At 47.9% G+C, this 20878-nt stretch overlaps 1 protein-coding gene across 2 annotated transcripts in view; it reads right to left on the bottom strand.

Moving 5' to 3' along the window:
* Positions 1-20878, bottom strand: part of ANTXR2 (ANTXR cell adhesion molecule 2) — a 76400-nt gene that overhangs the window by 33847 nt on the left and 21675 nt on the right. For both annotated transcript variants that reach the window (XM_054295682.1, XM_054295683.1), the window contains exons 8-12: positions 19114-19174; positions 18064-18159; positions 15327-15396; positions 2594-2672; positions 271-366 (exon numbers count right to left, since the gene is read on the bottom strand). In XM_054295682.1, the coding sequence (XP_054151657.1) occupies positions 271-366; positions 2594-2672; positions 15327-15396; positions 18064-18159; positions 19114-19174 (402 nt within the window). The remainder of the gene's footprint in view (positions 1-270; positions 367-2593; positions 2673-15326; positions 15397-18063; positions 18160-19113; positions 19175-20878) is intronic.

The following is a 20878-nucleotide window of genomic DNA, read 5'->3' as shown; positions in this document are numbered from 1 at the left end:
CTTGATTTGAGGGTAACATCTGCACACCATTAAGGCCATCCCATTCCCAGTAAGAGCACCATGCTGGAGCTGGTTCCTGTGTGTGTAACTCAGACAGGCAGGGCTGTGCCCAGAGGAGCCCCAGTGCTGGAGCTGCTGTCCCCAGTCGTTTCCTGCCTGTCACACGCCACCCCAGAGCTGCCTCCCCATCACTTCACCCATTTCCTGCAGGATCTGTGTTTCCCACCCATGGCTCAGGGTGCAGGGGCTGTTCCCAGGGTCTGTACTCACCACTTTGCAGCAGAGGGGCCAGAACCACCAGAGCAGGCCGAGCGCCACCAGCAGCAGGAGCACGAGGACGGCAATGAGCGCTCCCACACCACTGGACTGCAGAGACAGCAGGGACAGCGTCAGTGCTGCCCCACTCGCTCGCCCCACAAGCCAGCCCAGGGCCTTCCTTCTGATGTAAAACTCGTACAGCTGACAGCCCTGAGATCACAGTGAGGCCCAGCCTGAGGAAACAGAGTCCCTTGCCTGCTAGGGAATGAGCCACCAGCCACCGACAGGGGAAGTCTCATCCTAAGCCTGTGGATAACACAGAGGTGCCCTTCTCCATGAGGACCCAGGTCTCACACATGGACTGGGGAGCACGCAGGGAGGTTTTAGGGCATCTCTACAAATAGAACACCTGTGAGGCTTTGATGCAGATTGCCCACACTCCTGCACAGACTGTGGCACATTGACTCCCTGCAGCCATCCTGTGGGAACCTGCAACTGAAGGAGGGAGTGTTCCTGCTTCCAGCAACGCCTGAACTACAGAACTGAGCAGCCCACCTCCCACACCTCCAACCCACTTCCTGGGGGTGTCTTTATTCCTACACTTTAGGCTTTTAAAACACTGACAGAAACACAACAGCATCTCTAGGAAAATAAAAGTTATTCAGACTTCAGCTGGGGGAAAAAAGAAGAGACCCAGAGGACCACTGAGACTGGAATACTGCATGAGCAGTCCTGACCCAGACCTGCTCCACTGCACATGGGGGTGGAACAGAGCCATATCCCAGGTGCAGTGAGGCGCACAGGTACAGTGGTGCCTGGGTGCCTAATGCTGTGTGATTTTGTTTGTTTTCACTGCAGTAACGTGTGTTTGTTGGGAGGCTGTAACTTATAACTCATCTCCCATTCAGCCGTCAGCTGCTCAGCTCCCAGAATTAGTGAGCAGTTCTAGCAGTGACCCATTTCTTGAGTTGCCCATCTGCTACTATGGAAACAGCAGTTCTTGTGTGGAGCCGCCTTTGCTGCAGCACAGGCCAAGAGCAGAAACCAGAAAGAGACAAAAAAGGCTGCTGAGAAGCTCTTCCTGCTGCTGTGCACATCTGTAGCTCTCTGCTTCCTGCCAGGACAGGCTGTGAGCACAGAACAGCAAAGCTGCCATGCAGCTCGGTGGGAAGGCCATGCCCAGCACCTCGCTCTGAGCTGCTTTGTGTCAGGGCTTTTCTGTTCCTCTCTGTGCACTCCTGGCAGCTCCTACAGGGGCACCATGTGCTGCCTGGTCTGCAAGGGCTGAGGTGCAGCAGGCTGCAGCTGGGCTGCAGCAGCTCCTGTGCTGCACGGCCCTCAGCCACCCTGCCTGGGCATACGGCTGGCATGCTGCTGACTGACAAAGGCCCTGGAACACAGAACTGTGATTTGGGCTCTGGGTGTTCCTTCGGCTCCCAGCTCAGTCAGGCTTCCCTCCTCAAACTGCAGGGCTGCACTGGAGCTCTGATCTCTACAGCTGCACAAATGGTGAGGTTTTAAATGAATTGAATAAAAATGTCTTTTTTCTCTCTTTTCAGTTACTGATCTATGAGCAAAGAAATCCTTTTGGGAGCCATGTGTGGTGATGGGCAAAAGAGATTCTCTCTGTGCTCCACGCCCAATGGAAAAGCTGCTCTCCAGTCTCATGTGAGGTAAGACACATTTAAAGGCCCACGTGCACAACACATGCTCAACACCGTGGGCTCATATCTCCCTCCATAAATTCCAGCTGTCCTGCGTAATACAAAAGGAATTAAAGGACAGCAAAAATGTGAGAGTAGAAAATATATGCGTTAAGTTAGAACAGTCACTGGCTGCACAAGTGTGTGGTCTCTTCCAAAAGCAGTTTTTATCTCTTCTATAACCTGTGATCAGATTGAGCAGGATGTTCACACTGCCTGACTCCCAGGTGTAAGTGGGACACTCTGGCCTCTGCTTGGACAGCTGTCTCCCCGGATGAACAAGAGCTGAGAGCCTACACTCCTCACTCGGGCCCCAGAGTTGCAGAGCATTAGCCCCTCTGCAGTCTGTAACCTCTCTCCACACACAGGCTCAAGGGCCAAATTTGTACCCCCTGCTCCCTCCAGCCCTACTGAGGGAAGAGCCATGCCAGAATGGGACCCAGCTGACTGTCACGCCTGGCCCTCAGGACAGGTCTCTGAGGGCAGGAAAGCCTCCCAGTACTTAGAAAAACACAGCTTTGCACAGCAAAGTGGAAGCAGATGTTCTGTGCTCTGAGGCCTTGCAATGGCAAAGTCCAAAGAGAAACAGGGTGTGGGGATTTTAGAAGGAGTGATAGAAGTCATTCACTTACACACTCAGAAGCAGTGATGGTTAACGAGCTGGACATGAAAGACTGGCCTTCATTCAAACTCACCAAAACCTCCAGGGTTCTGCCAAGAGACAAAGAAGAAACATGAGCAGCCATAGAAGAGCCAAGAAAGGCTCATACCTGCTGTGCAGGCCCTTGTACCTACAGCCTCTGCTCCACAGGGAGTGTCCTCAGAGGGAAAATGGAAGCCTGTGCTTATTCCTATTGGGGAATAAGTTTGGTCTCCTTGACAAAGAGCTGTCCAAGTAGAGAATACACCTTCCCCATTCCACAGAGCAGAAAGTACTCCCAGAAGTTTTCCATAAAATAAATTGAAGTTCAGCTGTAAAAGTAGCATTGTTTTGTCTGTTCCATAACCATCTCCTTAGTCACACACAGACATTATGGTTAGAGATGTCGGATAATTATAAATGGTCAGGACTTGCTATAAATAGCCCCGAACACTGCATACAAATAGTATGTGGTTTACATTTTACAAATTAACCCTACAAGAAAACAACACATGGTGGATGTTAAACAGAATAAGACTCCTCAGCTTCTCTGGCTTGGATTCCCAGGATTCAGACAGTTTATGTTATGCATAGATGTAATTAAATAAAAATGTAGATATCCATGAACTAAAATGATTAATCATTTACACCGTTCTTACATGTCATGAGTTTTTATTCTGGCACAAACACTGTAGTCAATATGGAGTTCAAAGCTATTTTAGCTAATTTGGCTCATTTCTTCTTCAGTTTTAGCAAAAATGAAGTGAGTTGCTTCCACTAAACTCATTTTTACATGATCTCTGTTCTGAATAATTGATCCAACAGAAAGAATAACTCTAACCTCCTTCTAATTGGAATTCACTGGAACAAGTGAATCAGAACCAATAAAAAAACCAAACCTATTTGATTCCCTTGCAGAGCAATAAATCAAACCACAGTGAAACTCTGGTCAATGATGACTTTTTTAAAGATGTGGTGCTTTTTACTATTTTTAATTCCAATTACTTGTTTTGGCATTGTCATGAGGAATGCTGGGGGAAATTGCAGCATGAGGATTCTGCTCAGGTTTGGCCAAACACTCCTGGAACTGCAGGGCAGGAGGGTTTCCTGCCTCCCCTGGGGGAGACGAGGACCCCCAGGCTGAGCTGCTCACACACTCCTGCAGCTGTCCCACCATCCCTGTGTGCCCTGGCAGCTCTCTGAGTCCTGCCTGAGTTTAGTGTGGCTTGCGTGTTTTATCCAGGTGTGTTTCGTGTCCCTGTTTTGCTCCATCTGCTAGCAAAGACCATCTACCAAAACAGCCTTATTCCTCACTAGTGGAATTCCTCAGAGAATTGTTTTGGTAGATGGTCTTTGCTAGCAGATGGAGCAAAACAGGGACACGAAACATACCTGGATAAAACACGTAAGCCACATTAAAGCAAAGGATCATTCCCTGGCATCCTGGGGACCTTGGCATGTTCTTGAGCTCACTGGGTTGTATGAAACATTCTGTAAAACAGCAAAGATTTCCCAGCAGGATGGAGTATATTGTAGCCCTTGCTGTGTGCAGCACAGTACCAGTTCCCGCCTGTACTAGGTACCAGCCCGGATTGCATTTCCCAGCCAGCCCACACCCGCAGCTCTGCAGCCCCACTCCCGCTGTCAGCCCGCTGACAGATCCCAGGGAGCAGGCTCACTGAGCAATCAGCTCCAGCACGGGCACAGCTCCACCCTGATACACCGCTGCAGGGATGAGCCACTGGAGATGTCACTGGAGCTGATCATATACGCTCTGTTCTGGAAGCCACAGAGTGAACTCACACAGATAATTACCTCATCTTCAAAAGGATGAACCTGTCAACACACTAAAGCACTCCTTCCCTGAGACTGTCATGACTGTTGGGGATACTCAGTACGTCCTTTCATTTCTTGAGCAGCCACCTGTTTGCTGGGCTGTGGGTACTTGTGATTCATACAAACACTGCCCCCTAAACAGGGAGTCCCAGAAAGAGGTGTCCTGTTTCTGCTGCTCCTTCACACATGGCTCGGAGACAGACACATACACAAACACATCCCAGTGTTTACCAGCAACCAGCCACGTGTGTGAGGCTTTCAGCTCGGCATTCTGCCGAAACTGAAAATATTCTGAGATGAAAATGACAAGCAGCAGCCATCCCATTTCTCGGGCCCCTGCTTTTCCCACTGGTGACTGTCACTGCTGTGTGAGGGCTGAGTCCCTCCGTGGAGCTCAGAACAGCCCAGTCAAGAGAACATTCCTGTCCCTGCAGCCAGGGACACAGCCCTGGTTCACCAGAGAAGGGTGAGGCTGTACTAGTTTTGTCCCAGCACAGATCTCAGCTGAGGGCTGAGCTCTGGAAAGCTGCCAGAGAGTGAGATATGTCCTCAGGGCCCCTCAAATGAACCCCCTCTAGAGTCGGGCAGTGTTGTTGCCGCAGCCCCCTGGGGCCGTCTCGCAGGCCAGGCTCCAGGGAAAGGCAGCAGCGCCCTGCTCACGCCTCCTCACAAGCCCAGCAGTGCCCACAGACAGTGGCTTTGAGGCAGGGTGCTCATTCCCATCCTCTGCTCCCTCCTGACACCGCACCTGAGCGAGGTGGAAGCAGAGAGCTGGCAAAGGAGCAGGAGTAGTGACGGTGGTGTGCAGCACAAACTCTACTGCTCTGCCTCTACCCCAGCCCTAACGTGTGCACCTTCCCAGCAGTCTGTACTTCCAACCTGCCTCACTGCACTAGGAAAAACTGCCTTCCATTTACAGTTCACGGCCCTTCCTCCACGTGGAAGGGATTTTCTTATCCTTTGTCTGTGCAATATCACTTTCTGGATGGGAACCAATCCTGGAAAACTTAAGTCTGAAAAGAGCTTTTTAAAAATGTTCTGATTTCTGACCAAAGGTAACCACAAGACTCTTGCAACTTGAAGCTGCCTCGGTCCTGGCCCACTGCCCATCCTAATACACAAATTACCCAAAAATGTAACTTGAGGAGACTGAACAGTTGCAATTCCTTCCCTCATGCCCACTGCTGGTTTATTGTGACAGCAGAGGGATGTGGCCCAGCGCCATATGTCCCTGCAACTCTGGTCTAAAGCCTCCCATTCCCTGTGAAATACAGCTGACATTTCCATCCACGGTAACCTATTTGCAAAGTATTCATTTGCTCCTTACTTTATGGGAAGCTACTAAAAGACTGACATTTTATGACCCATTAAAAAAGATGAAAAAATTAAATACAATTGTGAAAGACATTTGCTGTAAGTAATAAATAATTTACCTCCAATTTTCACGCACTGAAAATTAAACTGGCAACTGCTCAAAAAGTTACTAAAATTATGGTGACACAGGTACTTCAGAAACAAATGCCTGCACTAAAATAGCAAAAATGCTGTACATAGGAGGAAGGCAAAAAATAGGTCTGTGTATTTAAAGGGCGCTTTCCCTTCCAACTCTGCCTTCATGAAATAATGGATAGCTTTATAATACAGGCTCCATTTGACCAACCTCACTCTGATATCTTTGGGGACTGATTGCTGGGGTGCAATTAACATTTACTCCTCCATTCTCCCTGACCCAGTCATTCCCTGGGCTCTGCTAACAAACACTCCTGGACCACAATGATGACTCTGCATCCAGGGACTCATCCCAGCCCCAGGAATAGGCAACACACAGAGGAAAGGATTTCCACCCCAGGGTTCTGGGTGTGGCGCTCTTTGCAGACAGCAACTCCAGCTGCACAAGGACAGGGACAGCTCTCCTGGAGCAGGGTTCCAGCCCTGCCTGTCCTGTTTGGTGCAGTGCCACTCTGCCACAGGCCAGCTGTGCCCAGGGAGCACTGGAATCATTCATTCAGTGGGAACTATGCTGGGGGCAGAACATGGCCTGCAGTTAGGAGAAGTGGGCGGAGGTGTTTTCCTCCCATCAGACACACAGGCACAAAAAGGAGCACTGAGTATTTTCCTGAGGATAGCGAGACCCACTCATCCTGGAATTCATTATGGTGTTTGGGGATTCTGGTAAAGAATGAGTAGAAACTCATCCCCCTGCCCTTCTTGGTGTAGCTTAGCACTGATATAAATTCAGATGATGGTTCTTTAGGACTCCCTCTTGTTAGCTCAGAACGCTCTAGCTTTTCCAGCCACATGTCCACATGTCCGGGCTTGACTTTCCACGGAACAAGACACAAACTTTCACTGCTGGGAACTCCTAGGGAATGTGAGAGAACTGGAAAGCAGCAAGGAACTAGATCTGATCTTGTGGAATCATGGGAACCTGCAGTAGCAGGGTATGAAACGTCATTATTCTGTTAAAGTAGACCATTAATTCAGCTCGGGATCCTATGGCCACTGCTGGATGTGCACCACTTAGTTCTGCTCACGCAGTCCTCGCTAATGCTCTGGGAACACTGCGTGCCCTAGGAGGGACATGAAGGACTGCGCCAGAAATTACTACTGATCTTAACACCACATCCATATGGCTGAGGGGCCTGTTAGCCTGTACAATTCATTGAGGATGTTTCCATCTGTGAATAGGTCCCATTATACCCTAATTGTGTCAGACTAAATGTATTTCTAAAATATTTGCAGAAGTTAATATTTATGACAGATATTAAGCCTACTTCAGCCCTATTTCTCGCTTCCCCCCCACCTGAGTTGATTTCCCTGGCTATTCTGGAGAGGGGAGGTTGTCCCACGTGAGCACCAGACACATGAGAACTATGTCCCATGGGAGCACCAGACACTGGAAACCATACTGTCTCTTATTTTTGTGGGAACAAAATGTTGTGTAGGGAAATAAAAGACAATGCCTACATTAAACACTTCACCTCACTGAGTTTGCCACAGGAAGAATCGGTGCAGGTGGGAGCAGTTCTTGACCCCCTGGCTGCCTGCCCAGGGCTGCAGGGGAAGCCCAGCTGTTTGCAATGAGGGGTAATGCCAATATCCTGCCCAGGTCTGGACTGGCCATGGGCACAGCAGCAATTTGGGGCTATTGCCTTCACCTGAGCACAGGGGCTCTGCAACGCTGAAAACAACAGTGAACAGGTGAAAACAGCCTGACCTGGAGCTGGCATCCTACCAATTGCTGAGCAGCAGGAAGTCAAAAGGGAGAAGCACAGGGACTTCCTTTTTGGCTGGTGATGGGAATGGCTGCAACTCCCACATCAGAGAGCTGCTGGCAAGGCTGGAAGAGGACTGAGCAGCTGAGAGAGCCCAGAATTCATCCTGGGGGTTGGGAACTCCTGCAGCAGCAGCAGGCTGCCTGCTCTCCTCTGTTCAGAGCATCTCAAAGGACAGCTGGCTTCTGAGAGGTAACTGGGCTCTTTGTGCTTTTGCCTTCTCACACTAGTGACCAGTGTTATGTGGAATGGGAAATATTTTAGTCAACAAGCTGCCTCTTAACTTGCCAATCTTATAGAATTCTCCTTTTAATTGGTCCCCTTGTCTGTGAACAATGCTTTTTTCCAAGTGGTATGTAGTCAGCATGTAGGTTTCAGACTGAGGATGAGGCTTGGAAAATTAGTCCTTTAACCCATGCCTGCATGCTGACACCAGCTGCCAAGCTCTCGAGCGGCTCAGCACTCAGCACAAGCACTGCCCCTTACATCAGTGAGTAATTCAGCTCTGTGGCCAAATGACACCCCTGTCTGCATTGCCACAAAGGCTGTGCTAAGGGTAGTGAGTGAACAGCACTACAGAAAGAGCTCAGTGTCACTTGTTAGTTAGACAACAGAAATCCTCAACACAGCCACAGCATATTAATCCTTTCTTGAGTGACCCTGAAAGACATGTGAGACTGAGCTGCAGCTTGCAAACACTCTGCCTTTGCTGACAACAGCTTTTCTAAATTTTTACCTTTCTCAGCAGAAGAAAAGTGACAAAACAAAAATAACAGTAGTAAAGGAAGCCATAGTAAGCAACAGCTTTCCTCACTATGGTTTTCAGCTACTCACTTCCATGTTATCAGAAAACTCACTTAAGTTCCACACACCTTTCTCAGCACTCGTTCAGACAGGCAAAGAGATGTTTTTCACAATTCCATGACCCTGACTAAGTTCTGACCTTGTCTGACCAAACAAGTGATGACATGTGTGTGTACCTGTGTGCACTGGAAATCACGGGGATTTGTGTACTTCAGTATTTGAGGGTGAAACACCTGGGGGGTTCTCAGGGGCATCTTTTGAATGTGAGTTTGGACTTTGTGGTAAGACAGACTGTCTCATGTTACTGCTGTTGTTTGTCCATGTGGTAGAACAGGGTGAGATAAAGGTGAGGTGTAACCTGCAGGTGTGCCTGAGGTACCAAGTAACCTGGCGTTGCAGAGGGGTGTTGGGTGAGCACCCAGCAAGTTCCAGAGTTACATGTGTGTGAGGGCAGTGGGACTGCTGGATGCATCCAGCTGGGAGAGGTGTGGCTGGGCTGTGCTGCCAACACTGGGCCAGTAAGGTGTGACACTGGCTGCTAGGTCAGGTGTAATTACAAGCTCGTGGCCTGCTTGCTTTTGAGGCTTGCCCTGTTAGAGGAGGTACAACTGTGCCATGCTAACATGAGGCACTGGCACTTGGTGTGAGTATGTCACTGTGTCAGCCCCAGCACTGGAGTGCATCCTCTGAGAGCATTAATGGTGCCGGATTGGCTCGCATGCTATTCAGATATTTATTTTGTGTTTGCTTGAAGAATCAGGCCAATGTTTTTGAAAGCACATTTAACTATACCATATGCCTACTTAAATCATCCCTATCAAACAAGTTGTGGGTTGGTGCTCTGGTTCATTCTGTTCTGTTTTCTCTCCCTTCCCAATGTGTTTATGTGTATTTATCCAATTTGCTCTGTTCCTCGTGCCAAATGGCAGGTCTGAGATCCCAGCCAGGCAGGGGCAGCTGTGCTATTGTTGGTGTCTGACAAAACAGAGGTCATGGGCTGGGCCTGCAGCTCTAGCTCTAATGACAGCTTGTGTGGGACATTATGGGGCAGTTACAATGTAATCAGGGTTTCTGTGCCCTCAGAACTAGGAATAAACCTTAACTTACCCCTTGGTAACTTAGAACTTAAGTCTCATTTTTAAGACGTAATTCCTGGCAAATTAGCCTCTTGCAAAATATTCTGCTGCTTGTTTACTTCATTGTCATAACTCCTTCCTCTGTCTGGAAAACACCCAACTTTAAACAGCCCCACCACAAAAAGCCAAGACCTGAAAAATCAGGCAACAGTCTCAGTGGAAGAAAGGGTCTCTTCTGCATGGAACTGATCCTAGCTGTTCTCCTTTCGAAGACTGATGAGAGTTATGAGCTCTGCCAACCTAGGCAGTAACTGCCCATAGAAAGGAGTAGGCTTTTGTCCTCCACGGGAGGACTCTTCCCGCCCTGGAAGGTTGTTCCAAGTCCAGCCCAGCAGTTCCAGGCAGTGACACAGCAAAGCGTGATCATTCCCAGTGTCCGCTGTTCAGTAAGAGATCAGTCTGCAGGGCTAGGGAATTCTAAACTCTGTGCTCCTTGGGTGGCCTGACACTTTATCCCCTTTTCCTGCTGCCTTTCAGCCCAGCAGGCAGGAATCTCTAAGCTATTGGGAAGGGTGTTCCTTGGAGCTGCACACGAGCTCTGAGGCACCAGAGCAGGCTGCAGTGGCTGGGCAGCTGAGGAGAGGAGGCACAAGTCCCTGGAGCCACTCGGGGAAGTACGCAGCTGCGGCGAGGCTGCCTGGCTCTGGCTGCGGCACTACCGTGCTGCTCGGCATGGAAAAGGGAGCGCTGGGGAAACAGCACATCTGTCACCCACACACAGCCACAGCCTCCGCTCAGGGCAGCACCAGATGTGTTTATTTGGAGCATGTACTAACTAGCTACTTAATGGCTTAGAATTATTAGCCACAAGTTAATTAGGCAAACATAGTCACCTTACAAAGCATTGCTTCTTCAACACTGCTTTTACTTCCTGAGTGCCTTTATCAAGCACAGGAAACAGGAGGGGAAAACTACCAATTCCATAAAGGAGCTGCAGCAAGAAATAAATGTGTGAAAGGGGTCCACAGGGTCTTAATGAATGGAGTGTACAGGTAATGCCTTAGCTGAGCGCCTATCCATGCTGCCAGCACAGTGGCACAGGGGAGGAAGCAGTGAGACTTAAGAGGCTGCAGCTGATGGGGAAGAAAAGGGAAGTAACAGTGGAAAAAATTATTCCTTGGTATAGTTAAGTCAAATTTGCAAAGATTGGCTTCCCTGCTGCTGCATGTACTGGGTATGTGCCTGGGGGTGCAAGTGCTTGCTTGGCATCCTGCCTGCACAATGGATTTGGGACCACCACTGTCCCAAGGGAACGGGCTCTGGTTCCTCAAGATGCAAGACACAAAAGCAGTTGGTCAGTTCCTGACTCCCAGGTCACAGGCAGCAGTGCACGGAGTCAGGGCAGAAGAGGATCTATCTTTGGGTACTGGGAACAGTCAGGATCGCTGGTTAGGAGCCTGCCATTCCATACAGCACCTTCCAGTTGCTCTCCAAAGGGACAGCTATCTAGAAACCCAGTGAGGTCATCTGAAGGATGGAGCCCACAATCTGTTCATCTTCTCTGTGTCTGTTTGCTTTCATGTGTCCGTGCTCTTCCCCTTAAATCTGGTGCTATTAATAAAAATGGCACTCAGAAAATGGGAAGCAAGATTCAAGATAGCCCTGTTCCAGTCGTGGAAACATGCTGCACCTAGAAATCCTAGAGCTCCTAGAGCTATGTGAGGCATGTGGGGGGTAACCTCATTTTGCAGATTACCTCCTGCAATGCTGTGTGCTTTGTGCCAAGCGAGCTGCCCCAGACTCCATCAGCTCCTTGCAAAATGCAGGTAACCGAGAATTTGGCAATACAGTCGTCATTTTCCTTCCTACCACCCAGCAAATAACTCCTATTGAATCTTTGCTCTTTAAGTGCCACCAGCTGTTTGTGTTGGACAGGATGTAGGAAGCGATAAATGGAAGCTGAAGACAGCAGGGTTTGAATAGAGGGCAAATAAGGTCATTAATAACAGCAGTGTGGACTGTCCTACCTTGGCATGCTGAGGTACCTGTGAGAAATTTTGCTTACACTCAGGTTTAGGCTGGGATTTTTCTTTTTTGGCTCTGTTATTCCTTTAGCTTCTGAGCCCAAGGAGAAGGGTGTGCATTCTCCTGTCCCAGCAAAACCTGAGTTCAAGTGCAGGATGCACAAAGATGGAAGCTGGCCAGCACTGCAGCTGCATGAAAAAACAGCCTTCTGTAGTTCCCTGAACTATTTTAAGAACAATGACAATTCCTCAGCCTGTTGGTTCAGTTTGAATAATCCACTGCCTACCCTACATCCATCCGTTCTTGCCTGGCTTAGAGGAGAGTCTGCACAAGATTGGATGTTTTCAGTAGGCACCATCAGAACCAAAATGTTATTGTGATATTCCAGTGAGAAATGAGAGCTCAAATAGACTGAGATAAGTAGTAGTCATATAACTATTCAGTAGAAGCATTCCAGTAAAGCCGGGTTTATTTGTGCTAGTTTGAACTGCAGTTATTGTCACCCACTCACCTAATAAAAGCAAATCTGTAAGTGTTCAGACAGTGCAAGAAATGTTAGTTTTCCCACTAGCATTTCCATGCAAGGCACAAGGGGTTTCACCAATGGCTCACCCGAGCAGAAGCCAGCTGGAAGTGAAGCCAAGCCTACAGACAGATTGTTCTGAATGCAAACTCATAGAGCTTAGGGCAGTGAGAGAGCAGAAGTGAAACTAGCAGGGAATGTGGACTTGTAAATATCACAGTTTTTCCTGTACTAGTGTTCAGGGCCAATGATCACGAGCAATCTCTTGAAAGAGACAAGGGCTCTGATTGCCCTCGGAGGCACAATGGCTACAGAAAGATGTACAGTAGGGAGACGTCACAGCCACCTCTGGCTTGGTTAGATTCTCTCAAGCTGTGGCAGGACAAATCCAAATCTCTGCTGAAAAGGGGAACTGATTTTCTCAAAATATTCTGAGCCCTTCAAAACGTGACTTTTAAATGGGCAGTGCAGTAGAACCAGAGTTCTGTTTACTAACCAGCTTGACTGTGTTGTAGCATCTGCCATCACAGTGCAGAGCTGATCTCTCAAAGCAATTCAACCTGGGTTAGCCTCCTCACCTTCCTGCCAGGTGTATGTGTACTTCCATTTCTGCTTTATTTCAAATTTGTAACGTGTTTTATAAGGCATGGGGTGCTTGTGTGAAAATCGTGAATAATTGTCAGCCGTTAGCTGATCAGGAGCCTTGTAAGTGGGCTGGGTTTGTAAGCAGACTATAGAATTTTGCACTTTAGAAGCAGCATGACAAGAAGGGATTTTAAATGGCACAGGCAGCACAGTCATGTTGTCACCCAACCTAAGGATGATACATCCATCTGCTACAGGGTACTGTGGAAAAGCAGACTGAAAAAAATGCTTGGTTTAATCTACAGCTGGCACTTGGGAAGCTCCAGACTCAATGCAGCCAACAGCTGGGAAGGAAGCAGAAACATACCATGGCCCAATTCCAGGAGAGTACGGGCTCACCAACCCAACATCCTGAATACTTTGGCATTTTATCTGTTTCAAACAGCTTAGTATTGCTCTGCATGTGAAAACTGCTAATTCATCAGGCAACAAGAAGTGTCTCCAATTAGGGAAAAATACAATGAAACCTGTTACGTGCGTCTTGACTGTTCACCCAGAAACTAAGCTTGCTGTGTGGCTTTTAAATCTGCAGCTAACTCAGACTGCTTGTGTTCTCTTAAATCCACCCAAAAGAGCACTAGAAAAGAACAGAGCGGTTGTTGCTACATTAGTGACTAATAGTAGCTCCACTACATGAGGAATTACTGGGAGATATCCAGCACTAGTCTAGGCTGTGCCAATGGGAAGTCACGAGTTCAAGTACGTACATATCTTTCATAGCTGTCAGTCTTCTGCACAGTAAACTGCTCAGCTCTGGGGCTGAGCTCCAACTCTTTCAACAGTATGCCAGGGAGCTGTGTTTCACATGGTAACTTGGGAAAAGGTGTTTTCCTGTGAACCTGTAGAACTCCAGCTGCATTGTGCTGAGGTGCATGATCCACATCGCAGTTCCAGGGTGGCAGTTGTCTGCTTCAGTATCACTCCACAGTGTAAGGAAAAATGCAGCATGTGCAACTAACTTCCATGGCTTTACCTATGCAGACATGTGATGCACTTCACAGGCCTTTGGCAGGACTGGCTGTTTATGCACTCTGGAACAAACTGTGTGTGGAAAAGCCTTTACAGCCTCACCTTTTGGGGAGCTTCATACTGGGATTGTATGTCATGCATGCTTCATACTGGGAGTGTATGTAGTTTGCTACTCCTCTTCTGTTGTACAGTAACTGCCCTGAAATACCTGGCCTGGGGAGGAGGGGTTTAAACCTGACTGACTGGCATTGTCCTGATGACAAAATCAGTGCACTTACAACTGTGGTGGTGCTGACTGCTTTTAGCTGAGCCAGAGGCTGCAGAGCTGCAGCACTGTGGGATGCACAGGCCGCTCAGCAGGCACAGGGGACTGACACCCTGCTGCATGTGGCACAAGATGCATGTCACACAGCCATGTGAAAAGCAGCATCAGGAGACAGATCAGTATTGAACTCCTCACCCTCCCTCTGCTCTGCATGTAGCTCTGCTCTGTGCCTGCTCTCCCTGCCAGCCATGACACAGCTCGGGAGGCACACCCTCTGGCCCCAGCCACCCCACTGGGGCCAGGCATTGAACGTTCTTGCTCCACGGCTTTCCAGCTTCCCTCCCCCAGCCTGCTGTCCAACACACAAACCAGATGTGCTTCTGGAGCTTTGCTGTCCGTCTGACAGCACAACTGAGGCGGCTGACCGTTGCTCAAGTCAGAAATGTAGCTGCAGACCAGCCATCTATACAACACGCTTACCTCTTCAGCTCCAGAAGTGCCACAGATCAAGGCCAATGCAGAGCTGCTATGCTTCCCATTGGATTAGCACTAGCCTCATGCCTAGTAAGTCTCTGGGAATAACTACTTGACAAGCAGGGAGGAGGCCAACAGCCAAAGCCTTGGCCCTTCCCACAGGACCCAGATCTGATGTGCAGTTTTCTGATTTCAGATTAGCCTAGGGTCTTCAGAAATGTGCACAATGAAGCCCAAGTGATCATAAGGCCCTGAGGCACCTTTGATTTGGAGAGGAGTAGGGAAGGATTAATTCTCCAAGGGCCAGAAGTAATGTGCAGTCCTGGCCGGTGACACTGAGAATAAGGCCAAAGCTGCAGTTTAGCCCCAGTGCTGGAGCTGTTAACTCACTGGATCAGGATGTGTGGAGCAGGGATACATGTCCTGACACCTAATTTTAATAATAGCTTGTAAGTGTCAGTGGTAATGTCATCTTTTTAACAGTGGGCCTGGAGATGATCTGGACGAGAGCATATTATGCCCTGTTAAAACAGCTAATCTGCATAGAACTTATGACAAGCCAGATCTTTTCAGTATTTCATAAATTGGCTGAATATTCATTTTTAAGGCACTGTCCAAATGGGTTTGGTCACAGATGACTACTCCAAGTCCACTCCAAAGCTGGCATATACACCAGGGAAATAACACAAGAATGGGAGGAAAAATGCAGCAACAAACCACCCCCTGTAAAAGCAACCAAATATTGCTTTCAGCCAAACCCCTCCCAGTTAATGTCAGCTATAATGGTGCCAAATTCCAGCAAAACATGTGCTGGTATTTGGTTCAGTACTTACTGGCCACTTTTGTACAGGATCGGTGCAGGGCAGAGCAAAAAATCAGATTCTACTGTTTTAGGCCTTTCGTCTGAAAAACAAAAATCACACGAGCTTACTATGCTGTGCAGCTTAGGTGAGGAGCTGCCACGTGAACGTGCTGTGAGCTCCCTCCATTCCCATGCTCCTTGCTAGTCTGTCCTGGCTGAAACTGGCAGCAAGGCAGGCCCAAGGTAAGGAACAGGGAGCCCCAGAGCCGGCTGTAAATGCCAGGTGAGTCCACGTTACAGTGCTTATTGGAGCTACTCGAGTCAGCTCATGCTCTTCCAGAGAGAACACTGCCTAGAATCAACACCGTCTTTGTGGTGAGTGAGAACACTATTAGTAGTTTCCTGGTAGCTGGAAGATGAAGGTTTGTTTCTAGTTGGCTCCATTCCCGTGTGTTGCATTGCAGGACTGTGTTATTAGCTGTGACTTGAGTGTTTTTCTCCAGTGTTTCTTCTGCTTTTGAGTCTGTGTGATTGGCAAACCTCTAACACTTACAAAGCACCTATCTGTAGAGCACATGAAGCACTTATTTGTAGAGCCTTGTGTCCAGTACAGCATTTCTGTTCTTCAGATGTGAGGAGGGGAGGATGGAGCTTTTTTGCCTCACATGTTTGGTAAGCTGGGGAAAATCCAGCTCCTGTGTGCAGAGCCATCAGCCTGAACTTCCCCACGGCAGGACTGATGATTTCTGTGCAAGGACTATTTCCTGACTGTGGAGTGAGAGCAGATAACTGATCTGCCAGATCAACTTGGAGATGACTCTGTCCTGCATTTCAGGAACAGGCAGACAGACAAGCAGTTCAGGGGCAGCTGAAGGAGGAGCTGTTGGCATAAATGAGCTTTTCATATGTGCTATAATCTGCACTGACTGCTTGGCCTAGATTTGGGGCTAGTTGTGAGGTGGGGAAGAGGGATTAGCACATTGCCATATGTTTTTGTCTTAATGGTATGTTTCATAGATTATTTTTCTATCCCACAGCTCCATTTGGCAGGTTTCCTTTCTAGCATTTGGTAATGGTTCTTTATAAATGCAGAACGAGGAAGATGCCAAATGCATCCTTTAAAAGCAGGGGAGCTGACACAGTAAGGGTGTGCTCAGAGGCTGGTCCCAGAGAGAGCCCAGGCTCTCAGTGAAGGCAGCTCCAACACCAGCAGATCCTTGCCCGAGTGCCCTCACATACTGAGGGTTCTGCAGAGGGCCAGTCTTATGCAGAGGAGACTGCAATGACATGAGAATGACTGTCCTTCTCTCGAGACCATCTCCTTCCTCCTGCTACTGCGCCAAGTGCCCTCCCTGTCTTCCTGTTCATCCTGGCTCCACTGGACCCCTTTAGGCTTCCTCTGAACCAGGCATTCAGAGTCCAGCACAGAGCTGCAGAGAATAACCTCGTGTACTGTGGGAAGGACCACCTAGAATGTCCCACTTGAAATACTCCTGCTTTCTTCCTGTACTATGCCCCAGCAGCTCGCTGTTGTCCATTGCTGAAGACATGGACCAGGGGGATGTAGCAGGCCCTGGCAAGACCCCATAGAGCAGATTGTGTTTTTGTAATCAATACATCACTGTGCCATTCCCCTACCCTCATGTGCTTCAGCACACCCCTTTCTGAAGCCAAGAAAAAACAAGCAGCCCAGAGCTGTAGTTGGGAATTCTCACATCAGATGGTAGCAAGTGTTTGTGGGCAATGGGAAGCAGAGGTGACAATTGTAATGGAAACTGAAGGGGAATTTATACAAGCGAATTGACTTACACAGGCTGCCTGCATCCAGAACTACTGGGTTGCCCTGTTATTCTGCCAAATTATTGTAGGTATTTAACAGGCAGGAGAAACTGGCAACCCACTCCATTATATACAATATTCTGGGTAAGGAAGAAAGTGCACTGGAAAAACAAATTCGATTGTGAAGGAATTTAAGACAGGCTAATATAGAAATCAGACAGGCAGGGAAAAAATCAGTTGTAGATTTTCCTTCAACTTCTTTTTTGCTTTTTTTCCAGTCTAGCTGGCTTCTATGGAATTCTGTTCAGAGCTAGGCATTTGATGTATGTATCCTAGCCATCCATTTGAGCTTCTGGATATAAAAAGCAAACTCGCATATAAGCTAGAGGGAAGTGCCAGTACAAGGTGTGGTGGTCACCATCTGAAACAGAATTGCTTTGTGCTATGGCTGCAGTCAGCCCTGATACTGGGCAGACAGAGCTCATGAACCATGACAAAATACACCACTGCTCTGACCTGGCCTTTCTCTGTGCTGTTGCAGGAGGAGGACTGACGTGCCCCTGAACCCCACAGCACGCCTGGCACACCATCCAGGACCGGCAGAGACCTTGCAAAAAACAAGGTAAGTGCCTCTGGGAATTGCAATGAGATGTCTTGGCCAGGATTCACTGCAGAAAGGGACCTCAGTCAGTACACTGCAGCCACAGGTTGGTTCATCAGCAAACATCTGCTTGCCCAAACATCAGGAGCCAAACACTTCTCACCATGCTAATGCCCACAGTGAGAGGGTTGCCAACACCGCTCACAGCTGAAGGCACCTGGTAGCAAATTGAAACCACTGAGCAGAGTGTGAAACAGCCTTTCCTCCCTTTACTAATCCTCAGAGTTTTCCTGCTCTCCTCCTCTTGGCTATTTTTCTCTTTGAGTTGTTATGAGCTGAGGTAACTGCAGGACTACAGAGGCAGGAGATGGCAAATGCCTGCACTTACGGATTGTTGTTCCATTCACTTGATAGGTACAGGTCACACTGTCGCTTCTCCCACCGAGGGTTAAGCCGCTTCCTCTGAGAACAACCTGAAACTCCTCTGGAGGGGAAAGCAAACACACAAAATCAGCAAACTGCAGTGCACTGCAGAAAGCTGCACTTAGACCAGGGCAACTTCACTTAGTCTGCAATAAACAAAGCACAACATAGTTAATGCTTCCAACTTAGTGAGATCTCCTTTTTCCTGAACCTTTGTACTGAATTCTCCTTATAAACTGGCAGAGGCACAATTTGTTCCCAAATCTCTATTGAGACAGCCCTCTGAAACTGGAAGCAGATTCAGGCTATCAGCATGATCTGGGGCTCAGCTGCACAGTAAGACACAGTTTCTCGGTGAATGAGAAATGAGAAATAGGGGACTCAGAAAAAGAAGACTCCCCAAACCCAGATCAGGCTCACTTGAGGTACCAGATGAAGAAAACATTTCTCCTTAGTAATATTTCTCTGCAAGTTGCCTAAGGGCCATGCTCTCTGTGAGCTGTGCAGAGGAGGAGTGAAGAGTTTTTTTACCAGGGCTGCTGACTTCATCCAGAGCATCCACATTTTCACAAAAATATCCAAGTAATGTTTAGCAACTACTTTATTTTGATGGATCTCCAACTATGTGTGGATTATGAGGCTTAGAAAGAAGACAAGGCCTTACAATTCTGTGCAGCTCTTCTATTTCATTAATATATTTCTCTTGCTGCCCAAAAATGCAGTCACATGCTTTGTTCTTACACTCCACAGATTTTGGGGCAGATTTGACACAAGTGCAGAGCAGACTCATGGGAGAGGGGCAGGTAAATGCTCTCCAACCTCCACCTGCATTACCCAAGCTATGGAAGGAGGCCCTGGTGGACAGCTCCTCTGAGGAGAACAAGAAGGCAACAGAAATCTCGTGTTTCTTTAACTTGAGGACTTAAGTTAGAAATGCTTTATTCCTTTGCATAAAATAGGGGGAAATCACAGTCCTATAATAATGGAACAGAATTTTAAAATTATAAAATCTTACCTCCTACACAGACACTGGATGGCTCCAAATATAAAATCTCAGTGCAGGATTGTTTCAAAACCTATTGCAAAGGAGGAAATAATCACAAATAGGTTTCATAGCACTACTTCAATGAGCAATTTTAGTTTAAAACAAATGCTTTTCCATAGAACACACATAGAGCTACAGGTTTGGTTTGCTAAGTCTGACTTTGCAGGACACTGCCTGGAGCATGAGCAGCTCTTGCACACCTGCATAGTCAAGTCTAGCAGTGCCTAAGGCTTGGATTAGTTTGTTAAACCCTGGAGTACCTTTGAAATATAACCATGTCCAGATCCCTATCCTGATTTTCCATGCACCCCAATCCTAATGTTTAAGCCAAAAATGAATCACAAGGAGCCTGATCCAAAACCTAATCCAGTGAAAAGCGGTGTTCCAACAATGAAGCCTGGTCCAGCCAAGTGCACGTTATTGCTGGTGCTGGCACCTTGCCCTGCATGGAGAGGCAGAGTGACAGCGGTGTTCCTGACTGCACTGCCTGCCCTTGGACAGGGATCTCACGTCAGCCCTCCCTGCTGTATCTGGTATTTTTAGCAGTCATTCCTAAACATTCTGTGGCATCAGTTCAGCTCCCTGCAATCACGTGCACAGCAGAGTGTGCTGTTACTGTCCCCCTCTCTAGCTCCACTTGCCAGGTGTGTGCCTGCTGCGGAGCTGCCCTGACTTCCTAGGCATGTCCCTCTGTCTTAACTCCTGCCTTCCTCTCAGTAGGACTCCTTACGCTCTATGATGTTTCCCAGTGGTTTCTGTTGCTACATACCCAGGCCCAGCAGAAACAATCATGTGGGCACTGTTCTGACAAGAAGCACGCCAAGCTCCAAGAAAGAGAGGAGCCCCGCTGAACACTTCCCGTGTTGCCTCTCTGCCCACAAACTGTTATGCACAAATTCATCTTTTAGTGCTTTAAAACCCATGTTAAAAATTAAGTGGCATTTTAAAAAATGGAGACGTGTATTCAGATGAGATGCAGCAACAGAGATCGTAGGAAAGAATGTAGCCCAGAGTTCAATGCAAGCCAAGCAGTTCACATTAGCTGAGGATCTTGCTTCCAAAAAAGGGCTTTAGCCTCTTGATTCCTATTGCAGTGTGGAGAGAAGTTATCCGTGGCTTGGCTGGGGGCTGGGGAATATTTTGTATAGCGTTTTATTCCTTTGCTGTAAAAGCGTGTTCAGTTGTTTCCACTGAAGAGTCAGATAAATAGCTCAAGTGAAGCTGAGACTAGATGCCAGCTTTATGTGAAGCACAGACTGAGCAGTTGGCACAGAATTCAGTAATTTTGTTTTTAGAGGGAGAACTTTCCAACCCCTGTCCTGGCCCCATTTGCCCAGTGTTTGAGGAAAGGTCACTGGTATGACCTGGAGGCTGGGGAGAGGGGAAGACATTGTGAGACTTCCTTGCAAATCAGTAGTTCTCTGGCTTCATTACATCCCAGGGTGAATTTTCTAACACTGTGCTTCCAAATGCAATATAAATCAGGAAAAAACCTACCTGGATATATTTAACTACCTTTCGATTTAGGAACAAACTGGGAGGGGCAGACATGACAACTCCAATTGAGCTGAAATATGGTGTAGCTAAAATGATGACAAATCACAAAAAAAGCAAATTTCAATGCAAGGGTCAGGATACACTGACTTCCTGCATGGAATCCATTTTCATGCATGCTCTTGGCTAAAGCAAAAAATACCAGATGTTAATACTGCTCTAGAAATAACTGCTTCAACAA

This window comes from Melozone crissalis, unplaced genomic scaffold, assembly GCF_028551555.1.
Source record: "Melozone crissalis strain CALT ecotype California unplaced genomic scaffold, PUWL_Pcris_2 ptg000006l_1, whole genome shotgun sequence".
Classification (NCBI taxonomy): Eukaryota; Metazoa; Chordata; class Aves; order Passeriformes; family Passerellidae; genus Melozone; species Melozone crissalis.
This window is presented reverse-complemented; position numbering and strand designations above follow the sequence as displayed.